Source organism: Nicotiana tomentosiformis, chromosome 2, assembly GCF_000390325.3.
Source record: "Nicotiana tomentosiformis chromosome 2, ASM39032v3, whole genome shotgun sequence".
Lineage (NCBI taxonomy): Eukaryota > Viridiplantae > Streptophyta > Magnoliopsida > Solanales > Solanaceae > Nicotiana > Nicotiana tomentosiformis.
In genome coordinates, this window is record NC_090813.1 from 95,087,361 (window position 1) to 95,109,495 (window position 22,135).

General features: G+C 33.6%; 2 protein-coding genes and 1 non-coding gene across 9 annotated transcripts; 2 read left to right on the top strand and 1 right to left on the bottom strand.

Annotated features, from left to right (window-relative positions):
- The first annotated feature begins 1,480 nt into the window (after positions 1–1,480).
- On the top strand, positions 1,481–4,414 carry LOC104091693 (uncharacterized). Of its 3 annotated transcripts, none has more exons than XM_033654944.2 (8): positions 1,481–1,617; positions 1,910–1,974; positions 3,033–3,080; positions 3,159–3,205; positions 3,543–3,609; positions 3,689–3,732; positions 3,838–3,895; positions 3,980–4,414. In XM_033654944.2, the coding sequence occupies exons 2-8, from the start codon at positions 1,930–1,932 to the stop codon at positions 4,028–4,030; spliced, it is 360 nt and encodes a 119-aa protein (XP_033510835.1). In that variant the 5' UTR covers positions 1,481–1,617; positions 1,910–1,929; the 3' UTR covers positions 4,031–4,414. The 3 variants fall into 3 exon arrangements, with proteins under 3 accessions (XP_033510835.1, XP_070051891.1, XP_033510836.1); XM_070195790.1 differs by having other exon boundaries at positions 1,585–1,625; positions 1,922–1,974; XM_033654945.2 differs by having other exon boundaries at positions 1,616–1,832.
- A 229-nt stretch (positions 4,415–4,643) lies between these two features.
- Positions 4,644–4,715, top strand: TRNAD-GUC (transfer RNA aspartic acid (anticodon GUC)). The gene has a single exon. It is a non-coding gene; the product is annotated as a tRNA-Asp (tRNA).
- Positions 4,716–5,219: 504 nt separating this feature from the next.
- Positions 5,220–19,078, bottom strand: LOC104091692 (serine/threonine-protein kinase BLUS1). Of its 5 annotated transcripts, XM_009597091.3 has the most exons (23): positions 18,756–19,072; positions 16,419–16,649; positions 16,289–16,334; positions 16,000–16,205; positions 11,766–12,020; positions 11,172–11,296; positions 11,001–11,045; positions 10,836–10,917; positions 10,667–10,735; positions 10,430–10,600; positions 10,260–10,325; positions 9,908–9,976; positions 9,677–9,799; positions 9,394–9,467; positions 8,287–8,553; positions 7,537–7,613; positions 7,322–7,398; positions 6,677–6,793; positions 6,565–6,607; positions 6,360–6,406; positions 5,923–5,981; positions 5,796–5,847; positions 5,220–5,611 (listed from the first exon to the last, which is right to left on the bottom strand). In XM_009597091.3, exons 4-23 carry the CDS (start codon positions 16,165–16,167, stop codon positions 5,573–5,575), a joined length of 2,025 nt encoding a protein of 674 aa, XP_009595386.1. In that variant the 5' UTR covers positions 16,168–16,205; positions 16,289–16,334; positions 16,419–16,649; positions 18,756–19,072; the 3' UTR covers positions 5,220–5,572. The 5 variants fall into 5 exon arrangements, with proteins under 5 accessions (XP_009595386.1, XP_070051892.1, XP_009595384.1 ...); XM_070195791.1 differs by having other exon boundaries at positions 16,000–16,334; XM_009597089.3 differs by having other exon boundaries at positions 16,289–16,649.
- Positions 19,079–22,135: the final 3,057 nt, after the last annotated feature.

The following is a 22,135-nucleotide window of genomic DNA, read 5'->3' on the forward strand; positions in this document are numbered from 1 at the left end:
GTTATGTCTACGCGACAAGAAGAAAATTTGTCATTTTATCTTTTCTAATTACTTCACGGGAAGAGATGTAGAAGATAACAAAGACAAATGTTTAGGTAGCTTTTATTTATAAAATGGAACCTTTTTAACACTATAACCATGAAATACTTGTTTTATACTGTCTCCGTTTAAATTAGATAATGTAATTTGACTTGATATAAAATTTAAGAAAAAAAAAAGATTTTTGAAATATGTGTGATTATAAAAGATTTGTGTGACTATAAAAGATTCTCATTAAGGGTAAAATGGGTAAAATAAAAAATTTTAAGTTAAATTATTTTCAAATATAAAAATATGTCATTCTTTCTGGAACGGACTAAAAAAGAATGTGTATCATTTAAATTAAAACAAAGAGAGTATCAAATTAGTGAATACATGATTTGTATCATTTACAAACATTTTTATCATTTAATTATTATAAACTCATATGCTTTTTAACTCAATCTATCACTTGATTATAGTAAATTAATGCGGCCTCCCGTAAATCGTAATCACCGTACGTCATTAAAAGAAACGGTCTATAAAGCAATGGCTTTGCCAGCAAAAGAAAGTGTTTGCAATAAATTTTCAAGATATGAAAAATAAACTGCAATCATAAAATAAGAAGAAAAAAAATTTACTAATTAATTGTGAGTACAATTTTATTTTTTAATTATTCTCTCCTGATTATCTCAATGATTCGAGGGTTGTAACAGCATATTTCTCGAATGTAGGATGGGCAGACCTCCTGGAATATATTTAATTTTTAGCTTCTTGAACTATTTGATTGTCAAAAGTATTCAGTCATATTTTGATCTCTTTGTGAATATCCCAAGAGTTTATGGGAATTTTGAGACGGCTCTTCAAACGAATATGTATCCCTTTTATATAGGTGCGAGTTAAGTTTAGGGTAAAGTAATCTCCAAGCAATCCTAATAGACTCCTAGGATTTCAAGAGTCCTATAGTATCTTTAATTTAAGATTTAGCTTGATCCGTTAAAATTTTGACGTATGGATGCTCTTGAATTCATTTCAAAGCTAAGATATTTCAATGTAGATCACATCTTGTTGTTTCTCCACGTGAATTTTTTAACTGACATGATTTGCGGGTTTGCAGGTAACTTGTGTGTTTTTCTTGTTGTCTTCATTTCCACTATCTGTTAATGGCAACGCCCGCTGATCAGGAGCATCTTTTGTTTTTCCTATATCCATTTCTTTGTTTTAAAATAATTATTCATTATCTATCAACGATTATGAATCAATTTTTTTGAAAAGAAAACAGAGGGAAGAACCATTTTCTTTTTTGTCGATCATTTGCCACCTTTTGTAATACCTCATTAAAAATAAGGGTAGTTAAGTAAATTGCAAAAAAAAAAAAAAAAGAGTATGTAAATGGGCCTTGACCCATCAGCAAAGTCATAGGGCATTAGGAGAAGGAAAAAACAAAAGTTAAAAAGGATTTGGGGGGAAGGGAACGCGGCCCAACTACTTCTGTTCCCGGCCCAGCAATGGGACTCGGAACCCCTCGTCTTCGGGAACACGCCAACGGCAAAGCTCTCTTTTTAACTCCAGTTTCTGCTTAAAGCTCAATTTTTCCAGGTATTTTTGTGCTTTCTTCAATTTTTTTCTTGCAACGGCCAAGCAATGTTTTTGAATTAGAAAAATAAAAATGCAGTAGACAAGTAGAATTGTGTTAGCAGTGATCGTGCTTACTTGCAACTAACAAGCTTCTCTTTTTTTTTTTTGTTGAACAAGCATCAAATACAGGAAATAAGAATTAAGAAAAAGGAAACAAAGACATATAGAAATTGGAAGTTCGTTGCGATTTTCTTGTGCTTTTAGTTTCATTTTCTTATTGTAAACTGTAAGTAATTTGCTTTTCTTTTGTAAGGTGGAATAGTAGAGGAAGCTATGGACATACCGGTCCAGCACAAGAAGCTTGCACTTGATATTAAGGCATGTCTCGACATTTTACCCTTTTTACATTGGAATATTTATACTATCCCTTGCAATTTCTGTAATTATCTATGATGCCTTTCTTAGAATGGACTTTTTTTAAAAAAAAATTCCTGTGTGATTAAGCTATTCAAAATGAATGTCAAGTCAAAACTTCGAAGAAAGGATCATATTATGGACAACACCAACTAGTTCTGAATGATGACTGAGTTGATTGGTTGATATATGCCTCCACATTTGAAAAAAAATGGTAAAATACAACCAGAGGAAAAAGGAAAAGAGAAAAGCACAAATAGAAATCCTTCCTTTGAACATGAGAATGAGATATAGGTAAGGGAAGGCATAAAGGAGAAAGAAGAAAGGAAAATTTTGTGACTTTGTCAGTTTGCCGCTCGTCATGTTGGAAATGGAAAACTAAAAAGTTTGGTGGACAATATTTTCAGTGGTATGAGGTTTATGTACATACGCTATACTTGACAGTATGTGTTACATGTGAAGCTGAAGAATGCCCTAACTGTTGTTTATTGGTGTGTACAAGATAACAGTAATTGTGCCTCTATGCCAAGCAAGTTGGGTTCAGCTATTTTTATCGGCTTATGTGTTTGCTAATTTGGAAAATCTTGTCATTTAAACTATAATCCTTTCTACTTTTGTTCGTATGTATCAAAGATGTGTCTGCGGATCTCTGTGTGTGTGTGTGTTATTTTACTAAAAATAGTATGAAGCTTGCTTTTGATTGATTCTGTTATTTCTGGTTCCAAAATTTGTCACAGAAAGAGCTGAGGAGGATTATATTCTGTGTATTCATGAGTTGAGCATAATGTTTTTTGTTCTAAAATGACCATAGTTGGATTGTATGGAGATATATCTGGAAATCTATACTTGGAGGCAAAATAAGAAACACATTAGGTTTAGGGAGATGAAGAAACATCCTTCAAGTTTGCTTTTGCTGGAGAAAAAAAAATTAATTCAGTTGAAATGCAGCTGTAGTGGAAAAATGTTTCTAGTTTTTCTATTCTCTTGAGCTAAATTATCTTACAAACCTCTCATGTATGCAGGGAAATAAAACAGATATAGTCATCTGTGCCTATGATGACCATTTTCTGGTGAGTGGGGAACACCTGATTTAGTTTTGAAGTTGTAGTCACGTGAGAGCATTTCCGAACCTTTATTGTTGTTTTCAGGTTATAGCTACTCAAATAGGAAGTATGGGTACAATTCTGCATGCCAGGTCTGCATCTTTTTCGGAACTGTTCTTGCTTAGAAATTGCCGTTTTTCAGATTTCTTTTGATAAACGCATATTTGGTTTGGGCAGAAAATCAATTTTTAATTGAAGCCTGTCGATACTCTTTTTGTGATCTGTGCTATTTAAAATCATTGTATCTTTTTGTTCCTATTAAGTCATATTTGCTTTGGAGTTTCACTTGTTCTTCCTATTGCTGTAATGAGAATGACTCTTCAGATCTTGTAGCTGCATATTTGAGTTGTTTTCATTATTGATCTCGTCACTCAGTTGAAAAGAGTTTTTCCATACAACAGATGTAAGGTTTGTAGTTTTGCTGTGCAGGAAGGAGGAAGGGGTGTTGATCCATCCAACCTTTAGTGTTTCTGTATTACTGGGTAAACGCGATGAGGTAATTTAGAATATATTGCAACAATTTCATGTCCTCTCATGTATGGTTATCAACTTTATAAACTGCATTTTGATTGCAGCCCATGCTAGTTGCATGCGCTCGGCAGATTATTGAACACATAAGGTATGTGTGGAAAATAAAGTTTATGATTTCCATTATTTGTGAAGAAGGATGCCTGAATGAGAGATTGATTTCTCTTTACTGTTCTAAACCTTGCTTAATTTGCAGTAGCACAGGTTCTTCTAGGTCTTTGGTCTTGTCTCTTGGTCTACGAGACCACTCTCTGGTTGGTAACGTGAAGATATATTACTCTCTTTTGCACATAAAAGTGTTTCTTCCCTTTGATTCATGGTCCTCTTTTTCTATGCAGCCCACATTGAAAGGCATTGTTTCGGCTGTGACTGAGAACTGCCTTTGGTGACCTTGACTCTGTCAATTTTGGATTCCTCATATTTTACGGACCTGTTGTAGCCACAAGAGAGAAACTTAATTATTATCTCAGGCTGTGAAGTGCTTATGCTTATTCATCATTGATGTATTATTGTTCTACTACAGCAAGACTCTAAAAGTTGAGAGAAATTATTGACTTGCATTGGTTGATAGAAAATTTGTAACAAGTGTGTTTATATAGGCATCCTCATTGAAAGAGAAATAGCTTTTCATTTCTTGTTCACCTGAGAACCTATGTAATCATCGTAATATTTTGGCACCCAAGGAACTTGCCCTCTTTCCCTTGTGTCCACTTAGTGTCTTCGATTTTGCTGAAAGGACTTCGTTGAAAAATTGAAATCTATTGTTTACATTACATTTCGATGTAAGAATCTGCTCTTTTTTTCTAAAATTCTAATGACTATTATCTTGTTATGGTGCAAAATCCTCGTCCTTTTGGGAACTTGTTGAACTCTGTAACAAATTTATATATATGTCATAGAAAGGTTGGAACTTTTCAATCCATTCGTCATCGTAGCTTTTGGTGAATTATATCCAGTTGTGATGTTAGTCAAATAAAGGCTGAAGCTTAAGTATATAACAATGTCGTTGTAGTATAGTGGTAAGTATTCCCGCCTGTCACGCGGGTGACCCGGGTTCGATCCCCGGCAACGGCGTTTCTTTTAGGAAAAAACATCTTTATTGTATTTTCTTCCGATAGATAAGTAGGAAAGAAATGTCTTTTTCTTGTTAAAATTTAAAAGAAAATCAATTTTTCATTCTCTGCTACTGCCACCAGGCAAACACGTGAGCGCAAACTAGTGTATTAATCTAGATTTTAAGCTCAGAAAAATTACTATATTCTTCAATTTTGTCGTATTACGTATGATATAAAAAAAAAAAATCAGTTAATATGCTTAAAATCGTAATAACCCCTGCCTCATTTTAACTCCCGAGAAGTGAAAACTGGAATATTATGGGATCAGGTAGTAGGAGATAAGTCCTCTGTAGTACAGTGCAACTTCTTCTTTTTTAAATTAAGTTAAAAAATATATCTTCGTGTATTTCAGTAGCTTTTTAGAAAACCAGGGCCCTTTACTTTTCTGCATGGGAGTACCCCAATATTCAGCTATGTTTAAGAAAAAAGAGGATAGATCTGACATAACCAACAACCCAAAACATCAAAGCAAAGAATCTCAAATGCAATAGAATAGACTCTTCCATACAGGTTTATTGGTCATACTTTGAAAGGAGGACCTAGGTTTTGCGGGGTGATCAACACAAGTAGCTACTTTTGCTCCCTGATTTTCAATTAATATTGAAAGACAACTACTTAAATACTATACCAAAATGGTATATTACAATAGATCATAGATATTCTGACAATGAATAGCATCTCAAAATTTGGGTGCCTACTTTACATTCACATATGGTACACAAAAATAACATACGACACATTCGCCCAAGTAACTTAACGATGTGCCTTAGCACGAGCATGAGAGAAACTTCACCAGCCATTTTGGTGCTACCTTCTCTATTCTTTCTTTACCACTGTATTCAATTTCTTTTCCAACTGCAAGACAGAAATGACAACTTCAGACAATCATGTCGTCAACGGTTACATGGAAATTTTAATATAACGTGCAAGCAAAAAGAAGCACCACATTTTCATTTCAATTTTTCAACTACGAACTAAAAATATTCAGATCTTTGAAAGAAAATAAAGGAAAGCATTTTCTAACAATTCTGCTACATACCTGAATATTCTTCATCTTTTGTCTCTGCAACTCCTCCACAAGACTTCCAATGCTGAAAATTGATACAGTTGAACATTACAAAGCAACCAAGTTTAAATACGTCATAGACCTTAACTCTATATCATACCTTTGTTGCATTTGAATGACCATAGATTGCAGTTCTCTCTCCCTAACAGAAGGAGACATCTGCAGAGTGGCAGTGCTGATGTTAGAGGATGCAGGAGGCCATAAATCAAAATACACCACATGTTTTACCTCACACTCATGGATGGGATAGGGCACATCAACCCCCCTACCCCACCTACCCTAGTAATAAAGTTCTAACCCCTTAACCTTCAGTTGGCAAAAAAAGTTAAAACTCAACATAAACCCCACACATCATATCAACGGTCATAGGGATAATTCGTGTCTTCTTTTTTAACAGTCCTAGGGCTCAGTATCTCCACCACACTCCATTTCCCTAGTCTATTCTTCTTATCTCTTATTAATAATTAAAAAGAGTAGTTTTCTAAAATGATGTGCCACCATTTCTAGTAGCTTACTACATAAGGAACAACCAGTTACCTGCGGAAGATCACTGGTCCCAGCTTCAGCCAAGTCTGTAGGGTTGACTGCACCAGATGTAAATAACAAGCTAGTTAAGGGCAACATATAAATACAGCTAAAATCCAACATCGAAAGGAGAAGTAGCTACAATCCACATCCGACAAAGTTATGCACACCCAGTAGTGATGGTCAAAATGTGATGATTAAATGTAAATACACTTACCAGATGCTCGCTCCGCAAACTTGATCAGTTTCACTATTTCCTCCTAACAAGATGCAGAATGGATTAGCAACAGATAACAGAGATGCACACAATTTAATGTAGTAGAAATTACCCTTTGCAAAGTATTCTGTTGTAGAATGCATTGCAATGATGGAAGTAGTGAAGCAACTAGATTGCTTGGACTAGTAGAACCTCCATGACCTGGGTTAAAGAAACAGCTTGTAGGTTCCTGAACAAATGAAAGAAGGCAATGGTTACGAGGCCATCGCCCAAAGAGAGATTGTTGCCTTTGACACTAACCACGAGAACACCAAATAGGGAGGTTTATGCTGAAACTAGGAAAACCCATACACAATGCAACTCATTTGACAAATAGAAAGGAGACAGCAGCTGAAAGCACTAAAAACGAATCACATGATTAATTATTTTGTGCCCATATGTCACAAGAAGCAAAGAACTATGGCCTTACACAAAAATGCTTCACTCCTCTCAATTAAGAGTTATTTCATAGAAAAATTCAGAATCCGACAAAACCATAGAACGGATTTCTCCCACACCAACCTGGAAGGATTTTTCTTTTTTTTGTTGAAATAAGCAAGAGAAAGCATGGTGCAATGTATGTATATTTGGCATTAGCCATTTCGTGTTAATTCACATGTATTAGAGACAGAATCTGGCTGTTGAAGCAAAATCCCCTTCCACAATGCAATATTATAGCTGATCGGACAATCAATACAAGATACTACTAGATGTATACCTTGGGACTCAGATCTGCTGATGTGACTTGAAAACGTCCCTTGCGTTGGACGACAGCTCCTTCTGATGCATCTTCTCCTGCGAAAAGCATATTCAGAGATGAAGAAGAAAGGTGACAGACCAAATTCCTTTATAAAATAAGAACTCATAATAATCTGCAGGAACTTGTGTTTTTATAACATCCCCGTCTGAATACATTGTCGGAGACTGGATTACCTAAGTCTTTCTTATGTCGATACTGCAATGGACCGCTATAGTTTCGTTCGGCCTGGTACTTTGGATGTTGATATTCCCTACATATAGAATGAAACAACATAACGCAGCTTGAACCAACAATTTACTGCTTGAAATATGAAAAATATAGACTCTAAACCATCGCCAATAATTGGACATTATGTAGCCACCTATGCCTCATATTTTCCTAGATAAGGGTCTCCACGTAATCTGAAGATGATGCAGCATCCAACTAATAGTTTATACATGCCGCTAACATCAAAACTCAAACCATGTAGGTCATAAGTGGACCAATTGCAGTCTAGAGAAACTATCATCTCTGACATCAAAATGTAACTAAAAAATGTGCTGGAACATGAAGCACCACACTTCTTAGAAGCAATTAAGTTGACACCACAGAACTAGAACAGTCGAAATATTCAGAACCGTCAAAGCACAAGAATCCCACTACTTCCTCGATTGCAATTATTCAGTAATCATTTTATTTTCAAGTAACTTACATTTACTTCAAGAACAAGAGTCGTTTATCTTGGGATCGCACATTGTGACTACTGACTACTCTTACTTCTTAATTGAGAAAATTTCGTGATCTACCAGCATATAAGTAGTATTACCAGCCTATTATAAGTTTATAATTACCTTCATACATATTGCAACTTCTTTTTCTTTCAGAAAACATTGACCAAGTCTAGCAGTTCAATGGTGAAAACAAATAAATATACATATATATACCTCTCGCCATCAGTAACAACTTTTTTGGGTGAAAGAGCATTATCCTGTAGCAGTGAACCACTAAAAAACTTTTTATGCCCTGGAATAACAGAACGTGGCAAGGAGCTACTCTGTCGCAGATTCTCACCATCATCTTTTCCATTGTCTTGGTCCTCAACTTTTGCCGGTGACAGCATAAGGTTCTGCTGATTAGACTCTGATTGCATAGCATCTTCCCAACTTGGACTACTACCAGTTATGTCATCTTCGCACACATCAAAACACCCCCTGCATCGAGTACAAGATGTACACATTAACTTTCACAGAGTAACATAAAACTAACAAGTCAGCAATGTAATAATTACACTCTTGCTGGACCATTTCAGGCTTAACCGACTTTCCTTTTTCCTTTGATAATCGGTCCTTTAAAAAACTTGTGCTCACTTTCTACTCAGTGAACAGGTAATTTCATTCATCTGTCAATCTGATGTAAGCATGCTTATCACAGGAGCAAGAGCTTGTCGGAAGAGATTCCAGAGAAAATAGAGGTCGGACAACATGGTTTAACTCAATGACAACCAAAAGTTTTATTACCTTTCTTTATCGAACAAAAAAAATTAGAACCAATTCTTTTAACTCTGTGAGATAAGAAAACCTGTCATAGAACGTATGTTATTCAGTAGAGGCATGCATGGCTGTCATGAGCTCCATTTAAGCAGTTGGAATGTGCATTAGAATTCGCAGGACTTTTATGCTAATTCTATACCTCAGATAATTATACACACAGCACTTACCAAGACTCCACGAGCACATCACATTCCTGAATAATTCAGTCTCAGCAAGACAAACATACAAGGCATAAACAGGGTTGTGCTTCCAAAGAATACCGCATTCCAAATGGCAATATATATATATATATATATATATATATATATATATATATATATATATATATATATATATATATATATATATATGTGTGTGTGTGTGTGTGTGTATACATATCTGTATACACACACATACACATTTGAATGATGAAACCAACCAGCTCTAATTTGGTTGGTATGACGGATTTAATGTCGAGTGCCAACAGAAGTAGCAGAACAAGGAAAAACACAATATTCTTACTTGAGTGCTTGAAGAGGCTTCATAGGAAATGCAGCAAGTGAACTGTCCAAATCATGATCATCATTCAGCTCATCCTGAATGGAGATATCTACAATCATAAATCTGATAATGGAGGACACATTTGAAGATTTTATAAAAATATTCACTCTAAAAGAGATAGCAGACTGGAGGCACTTGAGTATGATAAGAGTTTGAGAAAGTTTAAAAAGAGAATTGTAAATCCGTCGAAAAGAATAGTACACACAGATAGCAACTAGTACTTCAACATGGTTAACATGAATACCTCATGAGAAACACTTGGCTGATTAGGCCTTTCTGCTATAGAACCAATATCACCATTCCCCTCCCGCAGCTTCCCACTAGTACTTGAATCTTCAGCATCTGGAATGTCGTCATAATCCGGAAGCTATGGACAGCAAAAGAAAAGGATGAACAAATTTAACAGACATTGATATGATATTGTTACGTTGTTAGCTAAATAAATGTTTTTATTGAATGGACAATAAGTACATACCAGCGCAGCTTGGCTCTTCAGATCCTCCAGGTTAAAATTCCAGGCACTGATACCACGAATATACTCTTGCTGCATCAGTGAAAGTTCAGAATTACATTAAAATTTGATTTGCTTATTCGCGGGGGGGGATCATTTTTTCGTTTTCATTTGACATGCAAAGTTAGCTACTCTAAAAGATTGAAGCGTGTATAAATAAATAAAAAGACTCGAAACAAATGGTTAAAAAACCATAGTGACAAAATGCCTTAATTCCTGCACTACAACACAAAATGATGCTACAGCGATATGTTTGTGAATCGTGAGATTTCTCTAGCACCCTCAGATCTGCAGTTTAGGCCCATTCATTTTTCACCTGTGATAAATGATCCTTGTCCTCATACATTGCCTTGTTCTGTAAGAGATAATCTGCTTCTTTTGCCTGATAGAGCAGTTGAAATTGAAAAATTCAGAATCATAAATTACTTTCGCAGAATTGGGAAATGCCATCAGCTAGAAAAGCAAAGTATAAGATGGGCACAAGACCTTAAGCATCCTAAAACGATCACCTAGAGGTGGGAGGCCATCAAGGATTGAACGTGCCAAATAATCATTTGATCGTGCTTGTTTAAAGAAAGGGTGCTTCAAAAGCTTCTCAGAAGATGGACGCTTCTTTGGATCTTTCACTAAGCAAGCAGCAACCATTTCTTTAAAAGACTGCAAAAGCACCAAAATTCAGACCCAACCTTAATATGAGTGAAAAGTTTTGTCAAACAAACAAACCTTAGAGAATCTCTTGTCCCGTTCATAGTCAAGGCCTGGGGGTGCATTCTGTAAGGTCATCAGCAGAACCTGAATTATGAAGGAAGAAAAGATCACAAAACAACGAATTTCCAGGAAAACATGGAAACACTTCCATGACTATTTTGTATAGCAAAGAACATCCATCAACCTTCATGGGTGGGTACTTGGAGAATGGCGCATGACCATGAGCAAGTTCAAGGGCTGTTATTCCAAACGACCAAATATCTGCTCTGTTAATTTGAAACAACTTTTAGAAGGTACGGGAGGTGACCTAAAACCAACAATAGAACCATGATGCAGATCAGATACTTACTTAAAATCATATCCATGCAGTTGCTGCATCACTTCGGGAGCCATCCTGATTAAGATTTCAAAAACAAAACAAAAAAAAAAGGAATTGCAGTTACAAGTAACAGAGTCTGTGCCTATCCTGATGACACTACCAAATAAAAACCACACCTCACCACAGCCCTGGGTAACTTACCAGCATGGAGTTCCAACAAAAGTATTTCTTGAACGTTGCCTATCACCAGTATCAAACATGCAAGCTGCAACTCCAAAATCTGCCAATTTAACAGCACCATCGGAATCAATCAAAATATTCCCAGCCTGCAGAGAACATATACTAAAATAATGAGTCAAAGCTGAAAATTGGCATAAGCAAGCATGCTGGAGTCGGCAAAACGAGAGTAGCTCAGATGATTTTAGCTAAAAACTATTCCCACATGAAATTAACTTCGCCAATTTGATTAACAGTGAAGGAAGAAAATGCCATTGTCAGGGAAAAAATAATGGAGGAAGAAGAGCAAAGAGAAGAGAAACTTAAGAAATTTGATCAAGACCACATGTTTTTGCATTTGCTGTAGGACAAAATACCGAACTTTGATATTAAAGAGGCTGAAAATCCTAGACGGTCACGTACAAAAAGGAGGCATCACCTCCCCTTTTCTTCAAAAATGGCAAACAATTAGTAAAGAATGCTATGCAACTGCTATGCAACTGTTTCTTTCTTTCTTTTTTTGGATGAAGTAAGAATGCCATGCAACTGTTATTACACAACCAGGTAACACGGTGATACCTTTACATCTCTATGGATGTGTCCATGGTAATGAAGATATACAAGGGCTTTGAGGACCTCACGCAATAATGTGGCAATTACAGGCTCCTCAAAACCATCAGGATAAGAAGATTTCATAATATGAAGGCAAGATCCTCCGGCCATGAATGGCATGACAACCCAAAGGCTGTGACCTGCAGTGAAGGAGCAGTGTGCACGCAATACATTTGCATGATCAATCAAGATCATGGTCTGCACCTCTCTCCGGATTCCATCCTATAACCACAAAAACATTCCGGAAGTCTCAGCAATTGAAATGAGCATATGTTTAGGCCCAAGAATGCTCCTTAAAAGAAATTCTTTCGAAGATGCCATCAATCTACATTATATTAAAAGCACAAAGGCCCTTAGCGAAATGCCGTTCGCCTTTTTTACCCTTGAAAAACTAATTCCAGTTTGGACAAAGTAGTAATTTAAGTTATTTTCCTAATATATAGGTATAGTTATTTAATTGCTTCTCTAATATTTAGTACTTAGAAATTAACTAAATATGCATATTAAATCTTTCCTTATTTGAACTATTATATATGAGAAAATTCTAATATTTAAGGTTTAAATTAATTAAAAATTTACCTATATAAATTTTGTTCCTATTTGAACAAATAGCTAAATTTGGACGTTACCTTCATGAATGTGAATCACATTTTAAGGGGATGCTATTGATTTATGAAACAAAATATAGACCATATTTAGATGTAATTCGAAACCTTAAAACTGTGAAACTAGAACTTTAGGAGACAAATAGGTAGAATTTTTTTTGTTTCTAACAATATTGATTTCATCATATTTTTCTATGTTTCTATCTAGATCTTTCAGCAACCAACTTATAAAAATAATTTTCTGCATTTTTCTTTTGTACTTGGACACTGAAGAATTGATATTTTCTTACGAAACGATTACAAATTTCCTTTAAGACCTACATTCTTTAAAGTTATTGAAATTCAAATTTCCAATGGACTACAACATACGTTGGACATTGAAGTCAATTAAAAGTTTCTCAGAACTATTGGTGCTAAAAAAAGTATATATATATATATTTTATTTTATTTTTAAAATCCCTTGCGGTCGATCTGTTATAAGTTTAATTTTAGTATAGCTTTTACAAAAACAATATCATATATTTTCTGTACTTATAATGTAATATGCACTTATAAATCCATTGTCTTGGCATATACTTTTTTAAAATGATATACGTGAGATGATACGTGCCTTTTTTATCCTTTAAAAATAAATTTTATATATTACAAAAAAAAAATTATACACCGAATTATAATTTAAGGTTTTTTTTAATATTTAGGTCTTTAAAATTAACTAAAATTTTGCTTATTCAAGTGTTCCTTATTTGCATTAATATGTAAGAAGACCTAATATTTATGATTTTAAAATCAATCAAAGTTCATCTTATATAAACTTTTTGCTAGAATTTCAGTACCATAATTTTATTCTTTCTAGGACAGCCAAAGAACTTACTAAAAATTGGTATTTTTAAGTTTAATAAATTGTTACTTCCATGCTACTTTGTAATTTATTTAGGTTTAGACGTTTAGTTTGTTTTGTGTATATTTAGGGCATTGCACGTTATACGTGGCAAAATAACATTACGCTTAAAATTGCAAGAGCTACTAAATAATTTAATTTTATTAAAAAAAACACCTTAACATACTCAAAATACATCAAGCAGACATATATTCTCAGAAGAATGTATATTAGGTTTAAAATTTTTCCTAATAGAAAATATTACTTCTTCTATGTTTGAATATTCTTTTTCATAGAATTACAACCAATTAATTTTATATAATTTTATTATCTTAATAAAAACAAAAAATATAGTGCAACACCAATTGAAAATTATAACTAAAATCGATAATGTCGGTTGGCACTCTTTTGATGTTCCTTATTCTTAATTATGGATTTACAGACGGCCATAGAATTAAAATAAATTAATTCTATATAATTGATTATCTTAGTAAAAATAAAAATTAAAAATAGATTTTTTTTTTGTAGCAACTTGTTTGCCATATTTTTTGTGGAGTTCAACTATTGTTTTCTCGATCAATGCATCTCATATTCTTATTACTTTACTGATTTATTTTTTTATTAATTAAAAGTTTAATAATATATATAAAGAAAAATATTATTATTTTCCTTCATAATTACACTTAAATATTTTAAAATTGGGATGAGCTAATATAAGAATCTGAAAAAGGTAAAGAATTATTCCTTTACTGTTAAAAACAAATATAGTTACTTTTTTAATTAACTGATTAGCAAAAGAATTCAATTCAATTGAACTACATATTAAGGCCTAATATTTAGGAGTTTAAAATTATTCAAGATTAAAAAAGTACATTATGATATTTCCATAAATGCGATAATAATTTATTTACATATGACTTTCTAGATATATTCCAATACATGAGGTGTTTGATATCAAAGATAACAAGCATGAATAATAATGTTACATTCTTTGAAGCTACATGATATTTGGTTGGTTGCAAGTTGCGATAATACAAATTATATAGAATTAATCTCTCAAAAAGCTATATCATCTTTTCATCTAATTTTAATATTTTATATATATCTCTATATATATATATATATATATATATATTCTTGCTTTTACCTAACCCGCTTTTCTTTAACAATAATAAATTATATGATAAATAGTCATGAGTGTGGATAAAATTTCTATCTTTCTTTTCAAACTTAATACAATAAATGGAGGGCATCGGGTTGGAAGACGTTTAATTGTATAGGAGTTACACGAAATTGTAAAAGTTGGTGCAATAAAAATTGAAGTTGAAAAGATAGAAGGCAAAAAACATATCAAGTAGACCAAAAAAGAGGAAACAATGAAGACCTATAACTTATAAAAAATTAAAATTGGAAAATAAAATTATTATTCTTTAAATAGTATAAGCTCTAACTCTTCTTTTTTTTTTCGCCAAAAATTTACAATTTTTTGTAAATACGAAGCAACTTGTGCTGACACATTATTTAACATTTAGTTCAAATTTTTAATCGAAACTATTTAAATTCGATTAAAACACGACATTAATATTATTTATATGATGAAGAATATAGTTTATCAACAATTTTTTATTATTGACGCAACAAACACGTGCAATGCACGTACTCTAAGACTAGTATGAATAAAATGTTCACAGGCCGATACACGATTACAATGTGGTAAATTCTGCCTAAATATAGAAACCATGTGTCACATACTACACAAGGCAAACCAGTAAGAACTTTTGATTTTTCAGATCTAATTTGGATTAAATCTATTTACTAAAAGATGGACTAATCTAAGAAAGATTCATGAAAAAAAAAAAGAAGAAAAAAAGAGATGATGGCTGAATTGCAGAAAGTAGAGTAAAGGAAAACGAACCAATTGAGCCCCATCTTCCTTAAAGCTAGTAATAAGAACCTGGGTACATTTTGTTACAAACTTTATGCATGACCAAGGCAGTGATGAGAGACCAAGATATTTACTCAAAGGAGTAGGGGCTTCATTAATAGTACAGACAGTGTTGTCAAAGGCAAAAGGTTTAAAAAGGGTCAAGTCTATCGGAGCTTTAAGCGCAAAGCGCAATTAAAGTATGGGCTTTAGTTACAAAAGGCGCAACGAAGAAAAAAATAAAAATATATATGTCATGCAAGAAAGCAGTGACAATTTCATTCATAATGATTTCCTCAACAATTTATATATCTTTTTGCCAATCATAGTTATTGTTTTGTACTGCTTTATTCAAAATAGAACTTATAGGCAATGAGGCGCACACCTCGGTGCCTTGCCTACACTGAAGCGCAGCCTAAGTGAGGCGAAGCGCATACCCTGAGCTTTCTTGAGTTTCAGGGCTTAAGCGCGCCTCAAATGAGCCTTTGACAACACTGGTACAGACTAATACATGTCTGTACCTATAGAAGACAGGGGGCCAGGAGACTTGCTTCCTTATGTAGATGGATCAAATATGTATAGTCATGCAACATTCTTACAATATTGCCAATTGTTTTAAGAAAAAGTAACTTCACAAAAGGTAACCAGGTAACAAGAAAATATCTAAAATCAAAGAGCAGGTCTTCGATAGCACTGTTCTGAGTAAATTCAATACCACGGTGTTTGCTATCTAACATATATCTAAAAGACATGTTTAGATGGCATCACGTGTAAAATCAAAAACAGCAAACTTACCAGGTCATTGTTGCACTTTTCCAAATCCAGAACCTTGATTGCAACAATCTCATTAAGAGGAATGCACAGAGCCCGATACACAGTTGCACTAACACCGTCTCCAACTTCTTCATATAACTTATAATCTTTCGCATTGACAGGGAACTTTTTCTCTGATAGTTGTTCCATAATTGCTAGTTATATTGCAACATAAACAACCTCAAGCACTGCAGAGAAAATAATGTGAGGCTTCTTCCAATTATATAGCATTTTGCTTGTGAACCACAAGATATTTTATAGCTCCAGCTACCTCATGGGAAGAACTTCCCTGAGAATAACTTCAACGAAATAAATTCCTGAAATGCACCAGATCCAATAAGTCGACTTTTATACAGATTGACAAGTCTTATAACCCAACAACAGCGATTGCAATGACTTGCCTTGATCACCTTCAAACACAATACTGCCTGTGCTACTCATTAACACTTCAACATTAAGCCAGACGAACCTAGCCAATATATTCCGTGAGACCGCTCACAGAGATAAGCTAATATTCAGGCTGGGTACAATCCAGATACACGATGAAGTGGAGTACCAAAATAGTAGAATGCTAGAAGCAATCTGCCACTAAAAGCTGAGGCCTGAGTTAACTCCAGAACTGATAAAGCAATCTGCCATAACAAATGAAAGAAGATAATAAAAACAAAAAAACTGAAATAAGAAGACACACACAAGAGAGAGAGAGAGAGAGAGAGAGAGAGTGAAATCTAGCACCCAAAAAGTTGCCAAATAAGTTAACTAAAATTTTCAGCTTCTTGAAAAACAATTGCCCTTTTCTTCAGTTGGGATAGTAGGAAATTTCAATTGCATTCCATGTTCTCATATATGCAGGGCTAGTTTGAATTCATTTTACTGACTTGACAGTAATTTTGACTCCCGATGAATACATGTTGACTCGTGGATGACTTGTACTCCAGTCTTCCCACCAGAAAAGGATAAAATGGACAGAAGGTATTTGGGGCAGCCTATTGAAAAAGGAAAACAAGATCATCTATGTGAAACGTACTTATTTTTGTCGTCACATTTTCATTAAACCCACTAGGAGTTATCTTTAAATAGACTAGTATATTAGGTGGCATTTGCTTCAAAAAAAATTGAAAAAACTTGTTTTGGATTAAAAAAAAATTGCATGTTTTGCAAATAAAAGGAAAAACTGTTTTTCAACCAAAGAGCAACAAGGAGAAGTTTTTCAATTTTTCTTTATAACCTAGAAGTCCCCTAAGCCAGTGGCGCACGCTCACAAACCCAATGATTAATGGGCCAATTCCTCTACCATTCTCCACTTAAATAATAATACCATTGCGCGGCAGGGATTGAACCCATGACTTTGCGCCTAACCCGCATATCACAAGTTGAACCCATGACTTTGCGCCTAACCCACACATCACAAGTTGCGCTCTTATCACTAGACCATAGCCTTCCGGCATTTAATTTTTGCAATAACTGAAAGTATTCAAAAATTTTGCAAAATTTAAAAACTTTTTATTCTTGGTGGTTTATTGAAGAACAGTTTTTGCACCAAAAAAAAATGTTGAAAGATTCTGGTTAAGACTCTTCAGCAAATTTTTGAAAGCAAGCACACGAGTTATTTGAACTAATAGTTTGAAATGCAAAAAGATGGAGAAATTGGTCAAAGAGATGTCATATTAAACCGAGAGTAACATAAAGTATAAATAATTTAATAAATTGTTTTTTATAACGTAATACATATAATAAAATTCATTAGCAAATGAAAAGAATTGTTGTTTTAGGAAAATATTGAATTTTTCTAACGAATTAAAATAGTAAATAGATCAATGCATTTGTGGTCTACTCTACCCCCATTATCCCAAATACTCCCATTTAGGTGCTTTTTATCTAGTACTGAAGACTCTTTAATTTGGGACCACATATGATACCCGAGCACTGCAAACGGGGGATGCAAGAAAACTACCAACTTGACCCTCAACCCAAGTTTCATACATTGTAATTCACCAACTAACATTGCCAGCAAAATTTAGTTGAGGCCCCCTTAACATAGAAAGTCGTGAGCAAAAGTCCCTTCAGAGATTAGGCGACTTTCTTGTGTTATTTCACCCACTTTATGTCATCTTTGTGAAAAATAGTGAAGAGGCAAAGCAAAAATGTGGCTTTTTCTCGCAAGGGCAAGCAGTGTGTTTAACTACCATGTCAATTATTTATTCATCAAAATATCAGCTTGAACTTTCTAAGTTTTTAAATTAATCAGAAATGGCAATCAAACACTCATCCTACATCAGAAAAAAGATAAGTGCAGTTAAAAACTTCCCACGAATCATGATACTACTCAATCAATAAAGCTTTTTTTCCAAAATCAGAAGTTCATAAAATGTCACTAAGCTTTTAGAAAAACTTTGCTTCTTCAGTTGTCGATGTCTCCTGCGAGAGTACATTCAGCTAATAAAGCAATTAAGTCAACAACAGAACAGCAAGTCAACATCTAAAATCAGCAATCTGAAAAACAAAGTAGAGTCCCAATAACTCCAAGTCCAATGCAGCTGAATCAAATAAATCGCATCAAAATCTAACATTTTGTAACATTTCAACATATAAGTAACACTAAATGAATCCAATAAACAAGTAAAAGTGACAGATATTGGACCATCGCTGATAATTATGAAGTTGAACGACTATAACTATCTTAAATCTGACACCTGGACAAGTGTAACATCAAATTTCAATCTGAAATCAGTACAGACCTAGGGTTCCGATGCAATAGAGGAAATTTCGAGAGCTGAATCTAACTATAGAGAATGAAATCCGGTGAAAACGCCGCCGTTTTTGTAAGGTGAATTGGCGATGAAACCGTTCGACTACTCCGCCCTTGATGATGCTACTATTAGAATCTGAAGATATAGTTCTTTCTTACCTTGCAGTTAGTCGTCCCCTGTTCTTCTGATCGAATCTTCGCCGTTTATTGAAGAGGGAGAAAATTTCGGCGACAGTACATAAAAGGACTTCGGTTTTACCTTCGATGAAAAAAGGAACGTCTTTTGGGAAAAGAATCGGAAAAAAAAAAGGGGACTGATATTTTGGAAATAATAACAGCACTATTGAAAAGGGGACTCATTGAAAAGGTATTCCGTTTTTCAATTCTTTTTATTTTTTTCTTCTCTGTATTCCGTTTTTATTTTCAATTTTGCCTAAACATAACTTATAAGGAGGTTTTAGGCCTACCTGGCCTTTTACAATATTCAATTTAAGAAAATATTAGACATATATTTATGTGACCGAAACATTGATAACATCGAGAAATAATCTCCATATATATATATATATATATATACACCCATAGTTAACATTTTAATATTTGTAGGAGTATTAACATGGTCTAATATATCTATATCATACTGTACTACTATATTAAAAGCACGAATGTATTTAGCGAAATGTCGTTCGCTTTTTTTACCATTTAAAAATAGAGTTCATACTTGCCAAAATAGTCATTCTAACTAATTCCCTAATATTTACGAATAATCATTTAATTATTTTCCTAATATTTAGGAATAGTCATTTAATTTTACTAAAAATCTTTCCTTATTTAAAATATATAAGACTCTTAATATTTAGGATTTTAAAAATAATAAAAAATTTATCTTATTTAAATTAAGAATAACATACTTTTCATATTGAGATAATATGAATTACGTATATTTTTTTTATGGGCGTGGGACTCACTTGAGGGACAAATAGTAGGTTTATTATTCAAAATTTTAAATCAAAAGATCCAAAAGCCATTAGTAATGCATTTTATTTTGAATTTATTTTTGAAAGAATTAGTTTCGAATTTTTTAAAAAAAATTCCTTGGTTTTAAATTTTTGTTGTCTTTTATACTTTGTATGTATTCTGACTCATTATTATCTTTAATTATTAATATAACTATGAAACTCGTGACAAATATCAATGTTAATAGTAAGATTCTCATAATAAAGCCATCCAAATAATAAAAGAGATCATATTTCAGCAAAATTATTAGTGAATTAAGAAAGATAATATTCAATCAGTTGAATTCAAGTACCATCACTAAATATTATAGAAAGTTGAATTCAAGTACCCTCACTTAATATTATCAATGAATAACTTTTAATTAGTTAACTATAATTTGCTTTTATAATTCAAAAAAATAAAAATTTATATGCAGATAAAAATAGATATTGCAAATACTAGTATAATAATTTATCTGAATACACATTACATGAAATGTTAATAGATTTTTATACCTTTTGAGAATTATATTACATAATGATACTTTCATGTTGGTTAAGATAATAATAATAATAATATATTAAAATTTCACCTTAATTTTTATGATAACTATTTTATTTTTTTTCAGAAATACATGTAGTTGGGTTTAAACAATACCCATCTGATTGAATTATTCGTATGATAGTTAAACCTAATAATATAGAGGCTTTTATTTTTTGTATTTTTCACTTTGATTTTCAATAAGGAATAAGATGAAAATTATATTATGTATTTGAGAAAACAGAATTTATTTTTTAAGGTCATGAAGAATATAATATTGTTACAAAATATATTTGAGTACGAGTTAGCATATTATTCTGTCACGTCGAGCAACTAAAGTAAATGCACAATTCGTATACAAAAATCATGATAAGACATTAGAATAAGTATATGCGATGTACGTATTTCTTTGAATCACAGGTCATCCCCAAAAGGGATAGTTTCAAGTACCTTGGGTCGGTTATTCAGGGGATGGGGAGATCAACGAGGATTTCACACACCGTATAGGGGTAGGGTGGATGAAGTGGAGGTTAGCGTCTGGAGTCTTATGTGACAAGAAAGTGCCACCGATTCTCAAAGGTAAATTTTATAGAGCGGTAGTCAGACCAACTATGCTGTATGGGGCTGAGTGTTGGCCAGTTAAGAACTCACATATCTAGAAGATTAAAGTAGCTGAAATGAGGATGTCGATGTGGATGTGCGGGCATACTAAGATGGATAAAGTTAGGAATGAAGATATCCGAAAGAAGGTGGGCGTAGCTCCCATGGATGACAAGTTGCGGGAAGCAAGGCTTGGATGGTTCAGGTACGTTCAGAGGAGAACCCCAGATGAGCCGGTGAGGAGGTGTGAGTGGCTGGCTTTAGTGAGTACGGGGAGAGGTAGAGGGCGGCCTAAGAAGTATTGGAGAGAGGTGATCATGCAGGACGTGGCGTGACTTTAGACTACCGAGGACATGGCCCTAGACAGGAAGATGTGGAGGTCGAACATTAAGGTTGTATCGTAGGAGATCGTTGTACATATTTCTACGGTGCACCAGAGTGAGGCTAGCCTGTTAGGACTCAGTCTTAGACTGTTAGTGGTTAATGTTGAGTCACACTACTTTTTTGCTCCACTTAGTGCCGAGTTGTATCCACTAGTTATTGTTTTGATGTTCATCTATTTTTTGGTTCTGGTGATGCTGTTATTTGTTTCATGGTTTCTTTTGATGGTGCTGATATATTGCCTCTTTTTGTCTTCTTGAGCCGAGGGTCTTTCGGAAACAACCTCTCTACCCCTTGGGTAGGGGTAAGGTTTGCGTACACACTACCCTCCCCAGACCCACTAGTGAAATTTAACTGGGTTGTTGTTGTTGCATCATTTTCAAGAGCTTGTACTTTTAAAAATTTTATTTTATTAACTCAATTATATATGTTAATAATATTTATATAATTTTAAAAAAATTTATACTCACTGATATGAAGTACACGCGCATTGCGCGTACTCTAAAGCCAGTTATCTAAATTTTACAGAAGTTATGTGAAATTTATGCATTATTAATTTTATTATAAAATAAGATATAGAATAAAATAGAAAAATTATTAATATATTGATTAAAATAACTAAAAAGACAAAAGATTATCCTAGTATAGAGCAACCTTTTTATTTTGTTTGAGAAATAGTTACATATTTTAAATATACTGTGTACTAGTAATTTTATTCATATTACGAGAAGAAGAATACGCATTAATTCTCCTGAAGGAAGTGGCTCCCTACTACAACTTACAAAAGTCTAACAAGAAATAATATGTGCATTACACTTATTGCATTACTAATTTTCGAATGACTTGGCTAAA